Source organism: Crocodylus siamensis, chromosome 1 (genome assembly GCF_052110815.1).
Source record: "Crocodylus siamensis isolate JL-2025a chromosome 1, ASM5211081v1, whole genome shotgun sequence".
Classification (NCBI taxonomy): Eukaryota; Metazoa; Chordata; order Crocodylia; family Crocodylidae; genus Crocodylus; species Crocodylus siamensis.
The window spans coordinates 413,400,583-413,419,315 of record NC_143395.1 but is presented as its reverse complement, the minus strand read 5'-3'; the positions used below and the strand labels follow the sequence as shown (position 1 = coordinate 413,419,315).

The window sequence follows — 18,733 nt, the reverse complement described above, 5'->3', positions numbered from 1 at the left end:
GAGGAGATGCTGGGTGAGGTGCAAGACTCTTGCTATCATAAAAAATACACAAATCGTTGGATGGGCATTAGCGGGGAACTACGATGGAACTACTTTTTACATGCTTTCTTCCCAGCAAGAGCCAGGACTGCAAATGCTTAACAGCAGATCCAGGCACATTTTTTCACACGCCACCCTTTTCTCTCAAAATGTAGAGATTTGGTGACAGCAAAAGATTTCACAGAGATGGATCATTTGGGCCAAATTTGGCGTTTTGGAAAACATGATGCCGTGCATCATGGTAGTTGTGGGAAGGCAACCCATGGGACATCTAGATAATGGACGTCTGTTCACCAGAGCGCCCCGAGGGATGACAGGGTCATAGATTTCATAGACATCAGGGCTGGAAGGGTCCTCGGGAGATCATCGAGTCCAGCCCCCTGCCCAAAGGGCAGGAAGTCAGCTGGGGTTATAGGATCCCAAAGTCAAACAGTTATAAACTCCTACAAGACCATTTCAGGCTGGACATAAGGAAGAATTTTGTCACTGTCCGAGCCCCCAAGGTCTGAAACAGCCTGCCATTGGAGATGGTTCAAGCACCCACTTTGAATGCCTTCAAGAGAAATTTGGATGTGTATCTTGCTGGGATCCTATGACCCCAGCTGACTTCCTGCCCCTCGGGCAGGGGGCTGGACTCGGTGATCCTCCGAGGTCCCTTCCAGCCCTAACGTCTATGAATCTATAACAAGAGGACCATCTTATTTCAGTGAGAACACACTCAGTATCAGCGCAGTAATAAGATTTAAGGGCATTCAGTGTTGGGTCTTTAATTTGTGGGGTAAATGAATTAGCCTTCTTTTTCCAATGCAGTGGCTTGAAGCTTTTAGCAAATGAGCATTGCTGTATCTTCTTGCACAGAAGAGAATGAGATGGGGAGTCTGTGGTGTTACCCTTTTTATACCAGCTGTTGGCGTTCTGTGCCAGGCAACGCACTTTATTGACCTGTACAAAATGTGCATTCAATAGGTGCTCTTTTTATGGGAACATCTGTAGGCAAAGTTGTCAGCTCTCTGCGGCAGGCACCGTCTGTCTGCCCTGTGTTTGTTAACACCCAGCTGTCCAGCGGGTTTCTGGTCCTGGAGTGGAGCTCTAGGCACTACAACCATACAAATACATCAGAATGACAGCCCAAATGGAGGGAGAAAAATCTTCATATTTCTTGGCCATAAGAAAAAAAACAACACAGGCATCCCATTCAGTTTGATTTTCCATTAGTCCTCTATGTATGTAGCTGGTGCTGCACCCGTATGCTTTATTTGAGCTCTGTATTCCTTGAGTTACTACTACAATTAATTCGTATCACTAATGCCATATATTTGTAGTAGGCTTGTGGGAGAAAGGTGCCCTCCGGTGGTTAGTTTCCAGGGAGGATCCACCCCCTGTTTTCTGTCCCAAGTCCTAGTTGCTTTCCCCCGTGTCTATTGTCTCCCACCTCAGATATAGTAATTCATAAATTCATAGGTGTCAGGGGCTGGAAGGGACCTTACAAGATCATGCTTTTGCCTCCTGTTGGGCCTCTCTGAACTTACTCCACTAATGTCCATCCAAAATCATCCCTCTCTCTCAACCATTGCTCAGATCATCGCACCACCTCCTGGCTGGGCTGCAAATGTTGAGTCTTTCCTACCTTTCCCCCTTGCCTCTATTTTGTACCTGGAAGCAGCTCTGCAGAAACATCTCTGTTGGACCAGATCTGAGGACCTGAAGGGCAAAAGGCTCTGGTAGCCTATTCCGCCCTCCCGAACCATCCTTTCTCCATTGAGTTTTTTTGCTTTTTGTCACTCTGGAGTAAACACACAGGCTCCTTCCCGAGCTGGTTACAGGTCTCAGCTTTGCCCCGTTGTGTTGTTACCCACAGCTTTTGGCAATGCAAAGACAATTCGTAATGACAACTCCAGCCGGTTCGGTAAATACATCGACATCCATTTCAACAAGCGGGGTGCCATCGAAGGGGCGAAGATCGAGCAGTACCTGCTGGAGAAGTCCCGCGTCTGCCGACAGGTGAGGCTCTTCTGGGGGAACCGGAGAGGCTCTTGGCATTCATCAGCTTCATCTTCCTAGCAGCACTAACCATGTCCTCTTCTCCTTCAGGCCCATGATGAGAGGAATTACCATGTGTTTTACTGTATGCTGAAAGGAATGACACCAGAACAGAAAAAGAAGCTGGGTCTTGGGAAAGCCACCGATTATAACTACCTTGCTATGGTGAGAGTGGCAGAACAAGGTCCGGCAGGGGAGATGAGGGAATAGCTTGGATCCCGTGGCTTGTCCTAACAAGGGAGTTAGACTTACCGTGGGGAAAAACATGCCCTGAAATTGTGTAGTTCACATGGGGCTGTTTGGAGGCTCATTGCAAGCTTGCACCCAGGGGCTTATGGTAGCACTTTGTGCCTGCAGGAGAGAGACGTGCAATCGGCGACTACCCCGAGAGCCCCGCTTCTCAGACTGACTCCAGTGCGTGGAGTCTGAGGGCTGGGACAGTCAGGTGCTGGAGCGTGCCAGGAGTTCAGGGCCATTTACTCACAAATGAGGACTGAAGCCTTATACATGACCTGTGGTTTTGCCAGAAGCTGGTGGGATGAGTGGAGAGCAGGGAGGGGGGCACTTGGTAGCTGGCGTCACCGAGTAGGTGGGCTCTTGCGTTCTTCACCACCTGTGGCTGAGCTCTTAAGCCCACATACATTTTAATGCCATAACCCAAGCAGGAAGCAACGAAGGCATGAATGATCAGTTAGTGAGTTGTCATGAGCAAGGCTGATTAGCAGCCGCACAGCTGGAGATGACAAAAGGTGCCTCTGATACCTAGAGCCACAAGACAGCCTAGCGCTGTGAAGTCTGCCATGACTTTAGGTGCATGCCCCAGCCCAGTGGGACCTCTCACATGTATCCCCTGTCTCTGTTTTCCTTTGATTTCTGCCAGCTCTTCCTCCACTGTGCCCTCCCCTCAACCAGACGATGGGTAGCCGCTGACAGTGATACCTCTGTAGGTCGAACCACCATTTGAACCATGCTCCATAGTATAAGTATAAATAGAGGCCCTTACAAGTAGGCAGGTTTTACTCACTGCTTTTTCATTATGGGAGGTTTACAAGAAGAAGCCAGAGGGAAATCTTTCTGGCATGCTTTAGACGCAGAGAGTCACGCATCTCTGCAGAAGATTGAGTTCTCTCCAACCGTTACGAGTCGAGCCGAGAGGCTCCCTGACTTCAGGTGGAAGTTGGCTGAGGAAGGACTGAGGATTTATGAGATGTGTCCTATTGATTTCAGTGGGAAATCAGAGATCTGTTATACCTGTTGCTACTGAGCACACACGGTTTCTTAGGTGCACCACATGCGCCAGGTGATGACTGCTTTTCCTTCCCAGGGTAACTGTACCACCTGCGACGGCAGAGATGACAGCAAGGAGTATGCAAACATTCGCTCTGCCATGAAAGTCCTGATGTTCACGGACACTGAGAACTGGGAGATCTCAAAGCTTCTGGCTGCCATACTGCACATGGGCAACCTGCGGTACGAAGGTAAGAGTTGCCTGGTGGTTTGTTTTTGAGGATGAAATAACTCAGAGGATGCCACACCTCCAGGACGGTGAAGCCATGCAACATATTCTATGTGGCAAGACTTAAGCTAAGCTTGAAAGACCTGGCCCGTGCCCCACGAAGGCTATAGCCGGAGTTGAGGTTATCCCTTGACTTTCCCACTGTCGGTGGGAACAGCCTTTGTGAACCAGACTGTTGTAGTCTTTCTGAAGTGGGATCTAAATCTCTCTGCCCTTAATGACTTCTGTGGCTTCCAGTAAAGTAGAATCTGATCCATTCGCGATCCTGAAAGTGTTTACCATCACTACACCCCCGCGTGGAGAGAAGTGCTATTATCCCCTCTAAAAGATGGGGAACTGAGGCACAGGGAAGGGTTTCTGCCTCTTCCCCCCCCAGTCCATAGCTGAGCCATGGGCTCCACGCCCCATCTCCAGCCTGTCCTCGGAGCAGAAGGGCAGGAGAGCGGATGAGAGAAAAGCCTGTGTGACCTGAATGAAAAGGGAATGGCCACACAGGCAGCTTCTGCACTGGTTTTCCCTGCCATCTTCCCCCTGCAGCTCGGACGTACGATAACCTGGATGCCTGCGAGGTTCTGCAGTCTGCATCGTTAATCACTGCAGCTTCGTTGCTGGAGGTCAGTTGCTCCTCCACATTATTACCGTGCGGGTTTGCTCCTCTGGTTGCTAATGCCTTATATTGGGAATGCCATCACGCTGGATGTTCTGTGCATGGGCGAAGGGACCAGGTTTGCTCTAGCAGCGTAAGGTGTCCCTAAACTGTCTGGATCTTCCCTCTGGGGAGCACGCCAGTGTATAAGGAGTTTTCCAGGTGGCACAAACCTGGCTGGCGTGGCAGCGTCCCATGTTGCACCTACCAGCAGGTCCCAGCCATCTTCAGCGGCCAGACTAGAAGAGAGCGTAATGTCAATTAGAGCAGCCCTCAGGCACTCTGGATCCAAAGGGGACGGAGGGAGTCCTACGCTTTGAGGAGAAGCAGGAGTGCAGACACACCAATGTGCTCAGTGTTTCATAACAGCTTGTGGTTGATCTCTCCCCACTCAGCATGTGTGCAGTCTCAGTTGCCCCTGGGTGGTGCCCAGGACCTCCCATGCACAGTGTAAGGGTCCTAGGTCCCTAATCCTGTCCATCTGGATCATATTCCTGGGGCCAGGCACCTACATTTTGAGGTGCCTAGGGTGTCAGTGTGGATCAGTTGGCATTTGAAAGCAAATTATTTATTACTAATTTCCCCCTGAATTGAACCACTGCAGATGTAGGTATCATCGAAGCATAGAGCAGAATTGGGAGGGAAGTCCGGAGGTCATTTAGTGCATCCCCCTGCCTGAAGCAGGATCACCCTGGCCCTTGTGACAGCTGTGTTTGGTTGGTCAGGTGGAGCCTCAGGATGTGAAGAATTGCCTCACTAGCCGTACCATCATCACCAGAGGAGAGACAGTCTCCACCCCGCTCAGCATGGAGCAGGCGCTGGATGTGAGGGACGCTTTCGTAAAGGTAATGCCCAAGGCACGCTCATTCTCTTTGCAATAAAAGAAACCTACCATTTTTTTGGATTCTCCCTTGCTTGGAGGTGACGGAGCTCCATGTACCAGTCCTTGGGTAAAATGGTCACAACGGTTGTACTCCAGTGCGGCCAGTGTTGCATTGGAGCTCAGCTCACATCATCAGTGGTTCCTGCGGGCCTGGAAGTCCTTGCACTGGTAAGTGAGTGAGAGCTTCTTGTGAGATGCACCCAGGGTATGTCTACACTGTGTCCCCAGTGAGTCCCAGAAGGGAGACTTCTGAGAACATCCTGCCTATCCACTGCAACTCACACTTGCCAGACTCAGAAATACGTGCTGGAGATGGGCCGCAGGAGGGCATCCCTGGACTGGGTTGACCAGTGCATTTTTGGGTTCAGCTCAGGAGTGGGTGGGCTGTGGCTCAGAGTGACCCTACCAGGATGTGATGGGGACACAATGTAGATATCGTGCACGGGACAGAGTTCTGTGCGTAGGCTGAGATGGACCGGCAGGGGAGTCCCACACCTGAACACCCTCCTCCTCGGGAGGCTTGAAATCTGGACTCGCACAGGATTCAAGGGAGGAGCCAGAGCTGCAGGTCTGAGCTCTCCTGAACCTCAGGGAAATGACACTGAGCCAACTCCCAGGTCAGATCCTTAGCTATCGTGGTGCTGGACCCCCGGCACAGTTCCCTGTGTACGCGCTGTATTGAATTCTGTAGCAGGAAGTAATGCCTGCAACCCCCGTAATGCCGAGCCAGCACCAATTAGTGCTGACTGGTTAGTATTTAAGGAATATTTAAGGAAATAATGTCGTATCTGGACAAAGCACCCTATATTTGCTATCTCTACTGATCTGCCTGCTATAGGTAATCATGCCAGGTTGAAAGCGGGGCACTGTCAGCAGTATAGATGGGTATTTCAACATTTGCCTACCGACCTGGGTTTCTGTGAGCCTGTGACTACAAACTCGAGCTGTAGATTCGAGCCCCACCAGTGTTTGAGAGTGTTCAGATCTGGGAATTTGCTCTCGGTTGACTTTAACCCGTACCTGTAAGCAGATTGCTCCCCAACTGCAAGATGGTTATTACAGATTTAAACCAGCGTGGCAGTCTTCTGGGATACAAGTGTATTGATGGAAAGTCCAGGTCCTGGGTCCTTATTGAGGAGAGCTGATCCCCCCTCCCACCCCCCGAATGAGAGCCAGATGCCCACCAGCTGTGTTTCCCTGAGCAACATCTCTTTGTTTTTTTTCAGGGAATCTATGGGCGACTTTTTGTGTGGATTGTAGAGAAGATTAATGCTGCCATTTACAGGCCTCCCTCCCAAGAACTCAAAAATGTCAGGCGGTCCATAGGGCTTCTTGATATCTTCGGCTTTGAGAACTTCACTGTGAACAGGTACAAAGCTGGAGGGCACATTGCAGGACCCTCTCTCTTCTTCAGTACCCCAAACTAGTCTACCTTACTATGCACTCTGACCAAATTTCACAGGCTTAGCCAGATTGAGCTGAGGCAGGCCAAGACATGGATGGGATATCATCAGACACAGCCCATATGGTGCTAGTTGTCCTGTAGCGGGTTCACTTCTTTTTTAGTTACAACTCAGCCAATATCTATCTCGCCTAGTGCTTGAGAGTTCCCTTAGAAAACAGGAAACAGGGTGGGTGCTGCGACTCCAAGTTGATTCTCCGTCACCCTTCCCTCCCCAGCTTCGAACAGCTGTGCATTAACTTTGCAAATGAGAATCTGCAGCAGTTCTTTGTGCGCCACGTCTTCAAGCTGGAGCAGGAGGAATACAACCTGGAGAACATCAACTGGCAGCACATCGAGTTCACTGACAACCAGGACGCCCTGGATATGATTGCCGTCAAACCCATGAATATCATCTCGCTCATTGATGAGGAGAGCAAGTTCCCCAAGGTACGCTTCGGGCCAGTGGCTGGTTCTAGCAGCCCCCTCACTTCCACACCTCTCTGAGTTTGCAGACCATCTCAGGTTATTGCAGATTAACTGCTCTAAATCATCTGCCCCAAGTTGCGTGTGAACACAGCCTAGCGCATGGGTGGTGGTACCGGTGTTTATGAAACTAACATTGTATGATGGGATGCTTCGGTCTCATGGCATTGTTTCTGTTCCCTCTTTGGATAAATATAACCAACTGGGTGCGTTTGAGATGGCTGCCATCTCAGTTAATGTCCTGTGAACGGACTGGGGATATTCAGAGTTAAATCAGTCTCTAAAGGCATCCTAGATGGGCTAGAACGGGCTGGTTGTATGCACTGTCATTGTTGCAAACAGATCAGTACTTACGGTGGCTAAAGCTTATTTGCAGTGGGATCTGATGAGCTCTCTGGAATCACCTGCGTCAAGGGTCATGGAGAAAAATATCATGCCGTTAACCATAGTCTTCTACCCAGTGCTATTTCATATGCAAAATACCAATGGAATTTGCCTGTGAATTATCTTTCTCGTGTTTCCTCCCAATGCATCTGCCCCACTGTTGTAAAAAAGGAACAAAATGATCATGCGAAACCTATTTCCACAGGACTAGCGGTGATTACGTTTTGGGCTTTTTCTTACATGTGTAGGGTACAGATACCACAATGCTGCATAAACTAAATTCCCAGCACAAGCTTAACACCAACTACATCCCTCCGAAGAATAACTACGAAACCCAGTTTGGGATTAACCACTTTGCTGGGATAGTCTACTATGAAACAAAAGGTAAAGGAGGTTTGCTTTGGAAATTGCTTGGCCGCTTATGGGGTGATTTTCGCTGTTGAAGCAAAAGTGTTGAGGAAGGGCACTGGGAGGAGAGAATCCTGGAAACAGAAATAATTTGTGGTGTTGTTCCTGCCAGCTTTGATTGCCTGGGAAAAGTGTGTGCGTGGGTGTGTGCGTGCATGCGCATACATGGGAGAGTCTGACTATGTCAACCCCGCAGAGGTGTGGTTGCAGCACACGCAGACATGCCCAGCTCCACTTTAATTTGCCTGCATCAGGTACTAATATTAGTTCAGCTGCAGCATATGGATTTCAGCACAAACCGCATCATCCTGAGCAGGACCCCAGTCCAGATTCAGTGGTTGAAGGGCTTCATACTGCCAGGGCTTTGCTACTACAGTACCAGGACTAGCCAGAGGACAGCTAGCTCACGTGTGCTGATATCTGTTCCTGTTATACCGTGGCCTGCCATTAACACAGCACTGCCACGTTTGAAACGTCAGGCCCCATTCAGACTTCAGGGCCGTCTGTGGGGGGCAAAGCACAAGGAGGAGAAACAAGCTTGGGCCAGCCATCCCGAAGGTGGATGCCAGGAGCTATCAACCCTTAAGGACCCTAGTAAGTGCCTTATTTCCAGAGTCGTTCAGCGCTCATCAAGTCCCTTGAAGTCAATAGCAGTGGTGGGTCCTCAGCACCTTCAAAAATCAAATCACTTTTATGTGCAACAGATGCCCAATGTCAGCATCACCGTACATGTCCTGCTGCTGCCGTACATGTCCAGCCCCTGCCCCAGGTGCTGAAGAAGCTTGCTACGCCTCTGCGGGCAGTGTTGTATCAGTAATTTGCATCTGTCTGGGCCTTAGCACAAAGTTGACCATGCCTTAATTGGGGCCTGCAAAGACTACTTGCAAAGGAAATAAATACATGAATATGAAATAAATAGATACACAAATGATTTATTTAATGAATAAGACATTAATAATGATTTATGCTGCGTGCATACCAATTATACATTGGAGACTTTGATTTTAAAAACGTGACCCCAGTTTATGGACGAGCACAGAGCCTAAGTGACAACCTTGATCATCTGACCATAGCTGAGATTAAGGGTTGGTACCCAGGAGTTTCAACAGTTGTGCCAAAAAGTATTAAGATAATCCCACTGTTTGCATGTGAGCAGCACCCGGACAGATTGAATAGCAGTAAGCTTATCTGACCAAATGTGCTGTTCGCATACCATCGTGGACTGTTTTAAAGTGTGTCTGTGAGATGGAGGGATGTGCTCTGTCAGCCAAGCGTGGGAGTGACAGAACTAGATGGACAAGCCAGCCACACCTGGCTTATGGATGTGCAAATTCAGCTGTGCACGGAAATGACTGGGTGTGCAACATTCAGCGTGTGCAAAGCTTCTCCCAGTGTCTTCACCCCACCTCTCACAGCACACTCATCTCACTTCTTCTGTCCCTCCTCACAGCTCTCTCTCCTCATGTGTTTCTAGTTTGCTAGCCCCCTTCCAACTAAACCCACCCCCCCCAGCTTCACACAATACATGTGCTACCTTCCCACCACATGTGCTGTCTCCTTCATACCTTCCTTGTCAAATATCTTTTCATTTATTTAATCTCTTCCTAACTAAACTGACATCAAACCCCTCAGTCATGGCACTAACTTGATGTTAGCCATCGGCATATCGTTCACTCTGCTTTTACGTTATGCGGCTTCTTGTTCCTATTTTGGCTATTTCGACTGTAACTAATTAGACTATGTAGACTCTAGCTTTTTCCTATTTTGGCTATTTAGACTGTAAACTTCTTGCAGAGGGAACAGCCTGCTATTCTGTGCGTCCATGGGGCCCTTTTCCCAACTAGTCCCTCAGAACTGCTGTAACCAAGATTATTAATAATAGCTACAACAGCAATGGAAAGCCGAAGGCCACGTTTTCATCACCGCTGCTCTGCAGCTTGTCGAAGTCAATAGAAAGACTTCCATGGACTCTAGTGGGCTTTGGGTTACACGTTAAGTACTTTACCCACCATTGCCACAAGACTAGCAGGTGGCAGAGGATGGGCAGTTGGCTGCCATGCAGGTATTAGCTGTATTTCTGTACATCACTGGTACATGTTGTTCCATTATTCTTGTAGGGTTTTTGGAGAAAAACAGGGACACGCTTCATGGAGACATCATTCAGCTGGTCCATTCGTCAAGAAACAAATTCATCAAGCAGATCTTCCAAGCTGATGTGGCTATGGTAATACACACCTGAAGAGATACGTTATAGTCCATTCACAAATAGTTGGGTTTCTTGGATGGGAGGTTAAAGGGGTGAGGAAGCATGTAGGGATGATACTGTCCATTGTATTTTCCTCCTGTGGTTGTCGCAGAGTGACTGAACAGTGTTAAATAATTAACAGTTCTGGATACGCTCTCTCTAGTAGTTACAAATCAGTAGATCAAGTCATTAACTATCGTATCAGGAGATAATCGCTCTTAATCTAGGTGCTGCGCTGTTTGGAGCTATGGGGATTATTATTTTATAAATGTATAAAATAAAGAAATAGCTACTGCTGGGTAGCAAATGAGTTATAAAAAGGAAGAAAACCAAAAGGGTATATTCTAAGACTGCAAAAATTTATTGAACAGTTACCAACCAGATGAAGAGCAAAGTGATTTGACTCCAAGCAATCACTGAGGGTAAGATTGAGAGGGGCTGGTGGAAGTTTGGACCACTGAAGCTTAGTAACGCTTATTCTGTTCCTAAACCATGATCCCCTGAGTGAGCATATATCAACTCCATGCAAAATGCCCAGGCTAGTCATTGTTAATTATGTGAGTTTTGAATAGTTGGATCCTCCTAGTAGTAAGGCTCAAATAAAACGAGAACTCTGTCCCCTAGTGAATTTGCATCGCTGCAACACCGACTTTAATTAAGGGATCATAGACTGTTTCTCTGATAATGCAGACAACTGATATCTTTGCCTGAGCATGTGCAGTCTACTTTGGCTTTGCTGTGGCTCAACAACCCTGAGTCCCAAAAGAAAAGAAAAACTTGCTTTTCACAAATTTAGTTTTTAAAATGTTTAATGGGCAGCACTTGTACATTGACCTCTTTATGTGTGTTACCTAATGGCCAAATCCTGCTTTCCTCAATTCAGTGGTATCATGAGATTTCAGAAGATTTAGGGGTAGCATTTTCCAAAGCAACTACATGACTTAGAAACCTGCATTATATTTTCCGAAGTGACCCACTGGCAGTTTACGTGACTTCAGCTCCTAACAGTGGGATTTTCAGTAAGTGCCAAAATGTCATAAATTAGGTTCCTAATATCAGTCCACTTCACCAGTTTCCCGAGTACCCAGGATGCTTCTGAAAATAATATTTAGGCACTTTCCAAATATGTTTCCCATTCCCACTGCCCCCAGGACAAAAATCCTCAGCAGGAGCAAAATAGGGAATAGATCCATTCACCTACTCATCGTGATGACAGCATTCATGCACGTGAAACTGGGGAAATACTTTTAAATGTCTTGCAAAATGATCACGGCGCATTTTGAAAAATTTCGGCGACATTTTTCTTTTTCTGTGTTGCATCCTTGCCTCTTAATTGGCAGCCCGAGTTTTGCAGTTCACCTTGCAAATGATTTCTTGCTCGGTTGCGGACTGAACAGAAAACTCCAGTTTAAAACTGAGTAGGCTTTTGACTTTGCAGAGATGATCCTTAGGATCCACAGTCACTCAGACTCCTTCAGTGATATGTACAGCAGGAGACCATGATTGAGTTTCAGCCTCTGCCGCCAGCCAGCTCTAAAGTAGAGTTGTCATCTGTCTCCCCACAGCCGAGCTGTCTCCCAACCTGGCCTTGCCTATGGTACAGACACTGAGAATGATGCAGGTATCCAGGGGCTTTCTTGAAATAATCCCTTCTCTTCCAGTGTTAGCCGTCTGTGGGGGTGCTGACCTTCTTCTGCCTCTGTCCCTAAGGCTGGTCTTCACCCTTCGGTATGCTAATCATCTCTGCTCTTCTTTTTTGAGTAAGAGATTTGATCATTCCTGACCAATAAGGAACTGCAGCAGAAAAAATGTTGTGTGACAGCCCTGCTTACTGACCATACCATTGGGAAGAAGCCTCCGAAAGTCCCGGGACATTTTTGGACCTGAAAAAAAGTGGTGAAACAAAACCGCAAGGAAATGAACCTGTTTGTAACGGTTTGAAATAATGTTGGTGTCTCCCCTGAATCAACTTTGTTTGGCTTTGAAATTACTCGCTTGAACTGTATCCGCTAAGAACAAGCCATCGAGCATCAACGCGAGCGTGCCAACTTCGTGCACTACCTTGCCCCTGTGCCCAAAAGCTTGGGCTGGGAGTTTCTTTGTGGTTTGCATGTAGTCCTGGTGCTGAGCCTTGATGAAACCATCTATGGATATTTTTGCCAAGAGACTCGCATAGAAGTTTTGTAACCGAGCTAGCCACAGATCAATCAAATCTAATATCCTGTCTCCAGCAACAATTACTTGGATGCCTTAATGGGAGCTAGGAAAAGCCATAATGCATCTAGTCATTAGTGCAAGGCCATACGTAGATGCAAACCTCTGGTTCTGCTTTAAAGCATGACATTTGATCAGCCTAATCTTAGCACAGAGCATAGCCTGGGAGTTGAGTGCTAAGTGTAGCTACACGAGAATGCAATTCCAGACCAGCATTTATGCATGCAAGTAACTTTCTGTCCACAACCTGTCCTGTCATATGAAGTATTTGCATGTGTGTTTGCACAGTTGGAGCCTTCCTGTATATAGTGTCTTTCCTACAGATTATTCTTGCAAGATATCAGATTTGGTGGGGATTGAGGAGACGGACTACCTCCCTAGGTTGGGGCCTGTACAGCGAAGCATTTGATAATTTAGCTGGGATAGTTACAGGAGGTACATTACTAGCAACTGGGAATGCAAGATTAAAAGTTACAGCTGGAGGGTGGGGAAAGAACAAGAGTTAGCAATTTTATTTTTGTTATTTGCACACAAAAAAAGTATTTCTGTGAATTTGTGACCGACTTAGCTAAACATAGGAGGAAAGAGGGAAAAGAGTTGGAGAAATTTAATTGGAGGTTTGGTGACATTTTGATTTCAGTGATTTCTAGCCAGCTCACTACTAAAACTATGGAAGACAAAGGAGAGGAGATGTGTTCCCTCAAAGGATTTTGAAAAGGGATCACAGGAAAAATAGAGCTGGTAGGGGCATCAGGAGGTCGTCTGCTCCAACCCTCTGCTCAAGGCAGGATCAGTCCTGTCTATCCCGTCTCATCTCCTAGCCTGCTCTTAGAAACTTCTCAGTTTGGAGAATCCACGGTGAGATGGAAAGGTATAGGAAGGTTGTTCCAAGCAACAAAGAGCTGCAGGAAGAAGCATCTTTCACCAAAAGGAGAAAAACCAAGGAGAAGGAGAAGGAAGAAAAGTTGGCCAATGGAAGGGGTGAGGACAGGGATAGAAAAGTCCCTAAGAGTTAGCTCTTTTTTCTGTTGACATACGGCTAGTGCCAAGTCTCGAGGTTTTACAAGCTCAGAGCTCCCTTCTCAGGTATTCCTCCTTTTCACTGTTTTTTTTTTTCTGTTCTCTGTCTCTTCTTTTTGCCTTTGCTCCCTCTAGTTTCTCTGTGGCTATGCATCCAGTACTTATGGCCAGTCGCCAGCACCCACTCCAAAGGTAAAATAAATACACGAGTTCCTCTGTTGTATGTTCCTTTCTCTCCGCTAAGTACTGTGCTGTGCTCTTGGCTGGTTCTTTCCTCTCCCTGTGTTGTTTGCTAAGGACCTGTTTTAAATGACCACGCACATGGTTCGGATTTGTTGGTCCGATGCAGGAGTGTGTGCATTTTGTGCATTTGTTCCATTCAACAAAGGAGCACTTAGGTGCAGCAAAGGATCCAGCAGTGATTTAAAAAAAGGGGTTGGGATAAAATCAGAACCAGACCAAAACTTTGTGCTTCGAACCCAAACGCTTGTTTTCCTGAGCTCTTGAATAACTTTGGTAAGCTATCATTTGACATTTTGATGGGCCAAAATTTCAGCTGGTGCAAAACAGCGTAGCTCCAGCGTAACAGTGCTCATTTCCACAAGTTGAGGATCTGGGCCAATGTCACGTTCACTCGGCTCAGCCTTTCAGAGGTCCATTTAGGACGGGAAGGGCTGACATACGAAGGAGGAAGTGGTTTGACTGTATTCCCGGCTCCGTTGGCAGCGCCAGTCTTCTTCCAAGCCAGCTTGTGGCTTGTTCTCGAAATAGCTCAGGATTAATCCCGCAGCTCCAGAAGACCTCTTACAGTAAGTATCAAGCTTTTGGGTGCTTGTCCAGACTGGATATGTGATCCTCCTACACTAACCTCGTGCCTTCGCTCCGGTCCTGACAGCTTTCCACATCTTTCCTGTTAGACGAATGGTCATAGGATAGCATATTGTGTAATAGAGTTATGTTTGTGGTATTAGCATTGTTGTCATATCTCCATTTCCATTATAATCCTCCAGTATCAGGGGGGTTATATCAGAGATGGGCCTGACTTTCAAAATTCAGATGCAGGCGTGGATCTGAATTCCAACCCTTCCCGGGGGCGCAGTGTCCCAGGGGATCTGGACTTAGATTTCCAATGTGAGTGACGAAGAGAAGAGACCCCGGTTGAAACAATTCACATCCATTTGTGCCCAATTTGGAATTTGCTGTCAAAAATGCAAGTGGTGTTGGGATGGTAGGATTTACGCTGGGCCCATCTCTATGTTTGTAAATTTGCATCGCACCAAAAAATCCCTTCTAGACTGAGACGTAATGGGCTGCAAATGTAGAGAATGTGTTAAAAAAGCCTCTTCCTGGGCTTCTGGTTGAAGCAAGCAACACAAGAAATAAAGCTCATTTCTTTTCTCTCTTTCTCTCTCTCTTTCTTCTGACTTAAAATAATCTTATTTTAAAAGGAATTAGTTAAAAATAGTAGGTGCAAAGGAAAAACACAGTGTTGAAACACTTTGCAAGTTTGTGAGCTCTTTGAGGCAAGGGCTGTCTCTTCATTAAGGGTGTTTATACACATGCTCCGGGAGCACGTACAGGGGGGACGCTTTAATCAGAGCCACTCTAATTAAAGCACCCAGAACATCTCATGTATGTGTCCCCACACTTAAAAATGGCAGCGGAGGTGCTTTAACTAAAGCTCATCGAACAAGCTGGAGCGGTAATTACCACCTCAGTTAATCGAGTCTGCTCATGTATAGGTTCCCCATGTGTCCAGACAGTTTCCAACCCGATAGAGCCTTGACTGTGGAGTAGCTGTGATAGGAGTTACTGTAATGACCTTTGCATAATTACCCAATTTCAGCTGAGGAAATGGTGGCACTGAGAGACCAGGTAATAATTATGGCATGAGATTGTTACTCTGTGACTGCCCTAGAACAGGTCATTTCAGTGCTCTGTGCCTCAGTTTCCCCTCCCACTCTGTCTCTATTTTGTCTGTTCGTCTTACAAGGCCTTCAAGGCAGGGGCTCCCTTTCCCTGGGAAGGTACAAGGCCTAGCCTGATGGGGTATGCCTCTCGGCTGGCCTCTCCAGCTGCTACTGCATTACTAGTAGTAATATCAGGAGGGGAAGTGTCTCGCCCAAGATCCAGCAGCCCAGTAATTGAGTTGGGAATAGACTCCAAGTCCTTTCACTGTATAGTCTGTGGGCCTCATTGGCTCCCTCGCTCAGCACCTCACACAATTGTGTGTGTGTGTGTGTGTGTGTGTGTGTATTATGTATGTATGTAAGTGTGTGTGTATGTGTATATACGCATACACACATACATACATATAGATACATACACATATACATATGTATATATGTATGTATGTGTATATATATTGCTATATACCATATGCATTAGATCCTGCCTTCCGTGGAGCTACACTGGCAGAAGTAGATGGAAAGCCTGACCCAAGAGCTTGTCTTAGATGGGCTGCATAGTTTAAATGCCATTTAGGATCCCTGAGGCTAGTCTTTATAGCACTTCAGCATTCATAGCAGCCTTTGGATGAGAGGCGCAGAGGCTGTGTGGGCCAATGAGATGCTGCAATCCCATCAGATGCTCTCAGCTGATTTGATAACAGCATGGGCCTTGTAAGCCCTACCAATGTATAGAGCATTTGGAACCTGAATTAATTGTCTTACAACTTTCAGCAAAGAACCAGGCGAGTGTCTGAGACTGAACCCAGCAGCCTGCCCCTGTGCACATGTCAAGTGGGGAACCCAGTTGAGCAAGAGCTGGGAAGCAATCTGGAAAGTAGAATTGCCCTCCACCCCAAGCAGCCCCAGCGTTCCCCATTGTAGGAGGTCCTGGAAAGTGGTAGAAGGCTTCTTATAAACCACCAGTGACCAAGAACATCTCTGAGGCTGGCCAGAAAGATTATAATGCCCAGTCGCTTCCAAAGTGGGAATTGATTGAGTCTGGTTCCTATCACAGTATCTATTTATAACCCCTTGAGCAACCAGCCTGCAAGTGCTGCTCTCGAGGTGACCACATCCCCTGAATTAGCAAAGCTATAAGATGACATTAATCAAAGCATTCACACTCCTGCCTATCTGAGCAGGATTATTGCTGATTCAGTCTGCCCACATCCAATCAGTCTCTGTGAACAGGATAATATCACCAACTAGACGGTACTCGGAGGGGTCAGGACTGTGTCTGTCAACATAAATTAAACATGTTAGTAATGTGTCCTTGAGGGGAGGTTTGCTGGGAAAGATAATAGCTGTTCCAGTAAGCTCTATTTTCCTAGTGGTGTTGGGTTTTTCTGGTGTGTGCATGAGCTGGGTTTTAACTGTTCACTTTCTCTTGTGGAACTCCACAATGCCTTTGTCTCTGTGTTGATTGGGTTTGGTTGTATAGAAATTTGTGATCACCATTGTGTAACATCCCTGATAGTTTTGCAGCGTGCAAAATCTTCACCCATGATGACATCCAACGGATTGCCAGTTGCCTATGTAATGCATGCCCAAAGACAAGGGCCACGGGTACTTTTAACAATAGAAAGAGAAAATAGGTTGGGGTCTTAGAGAAACATAGCAGCCACACCAATGAAGATGGTGGCCAGTTATACCTGTAACCCTTGGACACTGCCCAGCATAGCACCCCAGGCCTTTGGGGAAGGTACAGCAGAATAAGGATTCTGAATAAGGCGTTTGGGAAATCCCAACCTACTCTCCTTTCAGAAACCCCTAATGATCAGATCAGCCCATGACATAGGGGTAGGCTATCCCATGGCAACCTTGGCTGTCCCATGACTGAAAACCAGCTTCTTTTTCAGGAGTTAGGTACTATGATACCCAACTCATCCTACAATCCAGTCGCATTGCCTGCTACCCCTATGAACTGCCTTAAAATGTGAGATACTATGGAGATATACAATAGGTGCCCTGGGCCAGGGGATATGGAAGTTTTTGGGCTTTTCAACGTGACGGATAAATATCAAAGTGTTGGAGAAGTTGATGCCCTACCCCACCATTATTCATGATAAAAAGTCGTTGATAAAAGCGGTTCAGATAAATTCTGCTGCATTTCCCTTAGGCCAAACCTTGCAAAACTTTTGAAACATATGCTCCGTCTAGTCTTCACCATGCAAGAAGGACTCGCAGGGGGGAATGTATCTATTTCTTTGAACAAGCCCTCAGGCAGGGATCCAGGCCTTGTATAGGCTTTACATTTGGGGAAACATTCACAAAATCCCCCACGCTCACCGTGAGTTAACTTGAGTCGTGTTAATAACCCCTTCTAAACGCAGGTAAGGTGCTCCCTGCGTCCATCCACGTTGGTGGAAACTGCGGAGAATAGATAGTTGTTGCCAGCTTTCCCTGGGGAGTCCAGAAATCCTCGATTCGGAGTCGCTGTGAAATGCCCTAGTAGGATTTAATGACTTGATTGGCCCGATGGGTCCAACACAAGAGCTAGGGCCAATATTAGAAGCCTGGCCTGACGCTAGCCCCAAGTTACATCACTGCTGGCATGGTGGAGCAGGCTGCACCCGTGGTCCATGTAGCCTATGCCAATGTAGAGACAGGGTGCTGTGCTGCCCTTTTAATCCCCTGCATAGATGCATGGCCCAAGTCTTACCAGATCTTAATGCTGGGGACGGGGGGTGGGGGTTGATCCTCTAGTCTGACCCCCCATAGGACACCTCAGCTCTGCAGCTAGCAGCGTTTTAGCCCATAGGAGAAAAAAACTATGGTTTTCCCTTTCCAGTGAAGCCTCAAGAGGCAGTGCAGGTGCATGCACGGGGATTTCCTCTAGTCCTCACTAGGCACAGACTTCAGAAGCCAACTTTGGCTGCCTGGGTCTCATGCCACACATGCTATGCAAAGCTGGTAGAGGGACGGCCAGTCGACATAAATAGAGCTGGGTTGACTGATACCAGCCATGGGTTTGGCCCAGCCCACAGCAAAACATAACCCTGAAAGCACCAGGGATGCTCCCCGCCACACTACGCAGTTTCCAAAAACAGAGCTATCTCGGCCCTGCCCCTACGTCACACCATTTCTGTAGGGGCCTCACGCTCCCTCGTTGCTTCCTCGCACTTCCCTGCACTGCGCAGCTCCTCCCCAAGCCCCCTCCAGCTGTGGAGGAGGTTCGCAGTGAGCCGGCCAGAGGGGAAAAGCCGTGTTATCCTTTCATTTCCTGAGACAGATCGCTTGGGGTTCCTCTCTTTTCCAGGGAGCGGAGACGAGGAAGCGCTCGCCGACGCTCAGCAGCCAATTCAAGCGCTCGCTGGAGCTGCTGATGCGAACCCTCAGCGTGTGCCAGCCCTTCTTCGTCCGCTGCATCAAACCCAATGAATATAAGAAGCCCCTGGTAAGTGCCGGTTTCATCTTTTCTTGCTATGGTACAACAGGGAGGAGCCATTCAAGCTGAAAGCA

General features: G+C 47.4%; 1 protein-coding gene across 2 annotated transcripts in view; it reads left to right on the top strand.

The window, feature by feature from the left end:
* The window catches only part of MYO7A (myosin VIIA), a 95,621-nt gene that overhangs the window by 22,614 nt on the left and 54,274 nt on the right, over window positions 1-18,733 (top strand). For both annotated transcript variants that reach the window (XM_090030727.1, XM_090030726.1), the window contains 10 exons: window positions 1,898-2,040; window positions 2,131-2,244; window positions 3,404-3,557; window positions 4,133-4,209; window positions 4,967-5,086; window positions 6,351-6,493; window positions 6,805-7,015; window positions 7,684-7,819; window positions 9,961-10,067; window positions 18,531-18,668. In XM_090030727.1, the coding sequence (XP_089886853.1) occupies window positions 1,898-2,040; window positions 2,131-2,244; window positions 3,404-3,557; window positions 4,133-4,209; window positions 4,967-5,086; window positions 6,351-6,493; window positions 6,805-7,015; window positions 7,684-7,819; window positions 9,961-10,067; window positions 18,531-18,668 (1,343 nt within the window). The remainder of the gene's footprint in view (window positions 1-1,897; window positions 2,041-2,130; window positions 2,245-3,403; window positions 3,558-4,132; window positions 4,210-4,966; window positions 5,087-6,350; window positions 6,494-6,804; window positions 7,016-7,683; window positions 7,820-9,960; window positions 10,068-18,530; window positions 18,669-18,733) is intronic.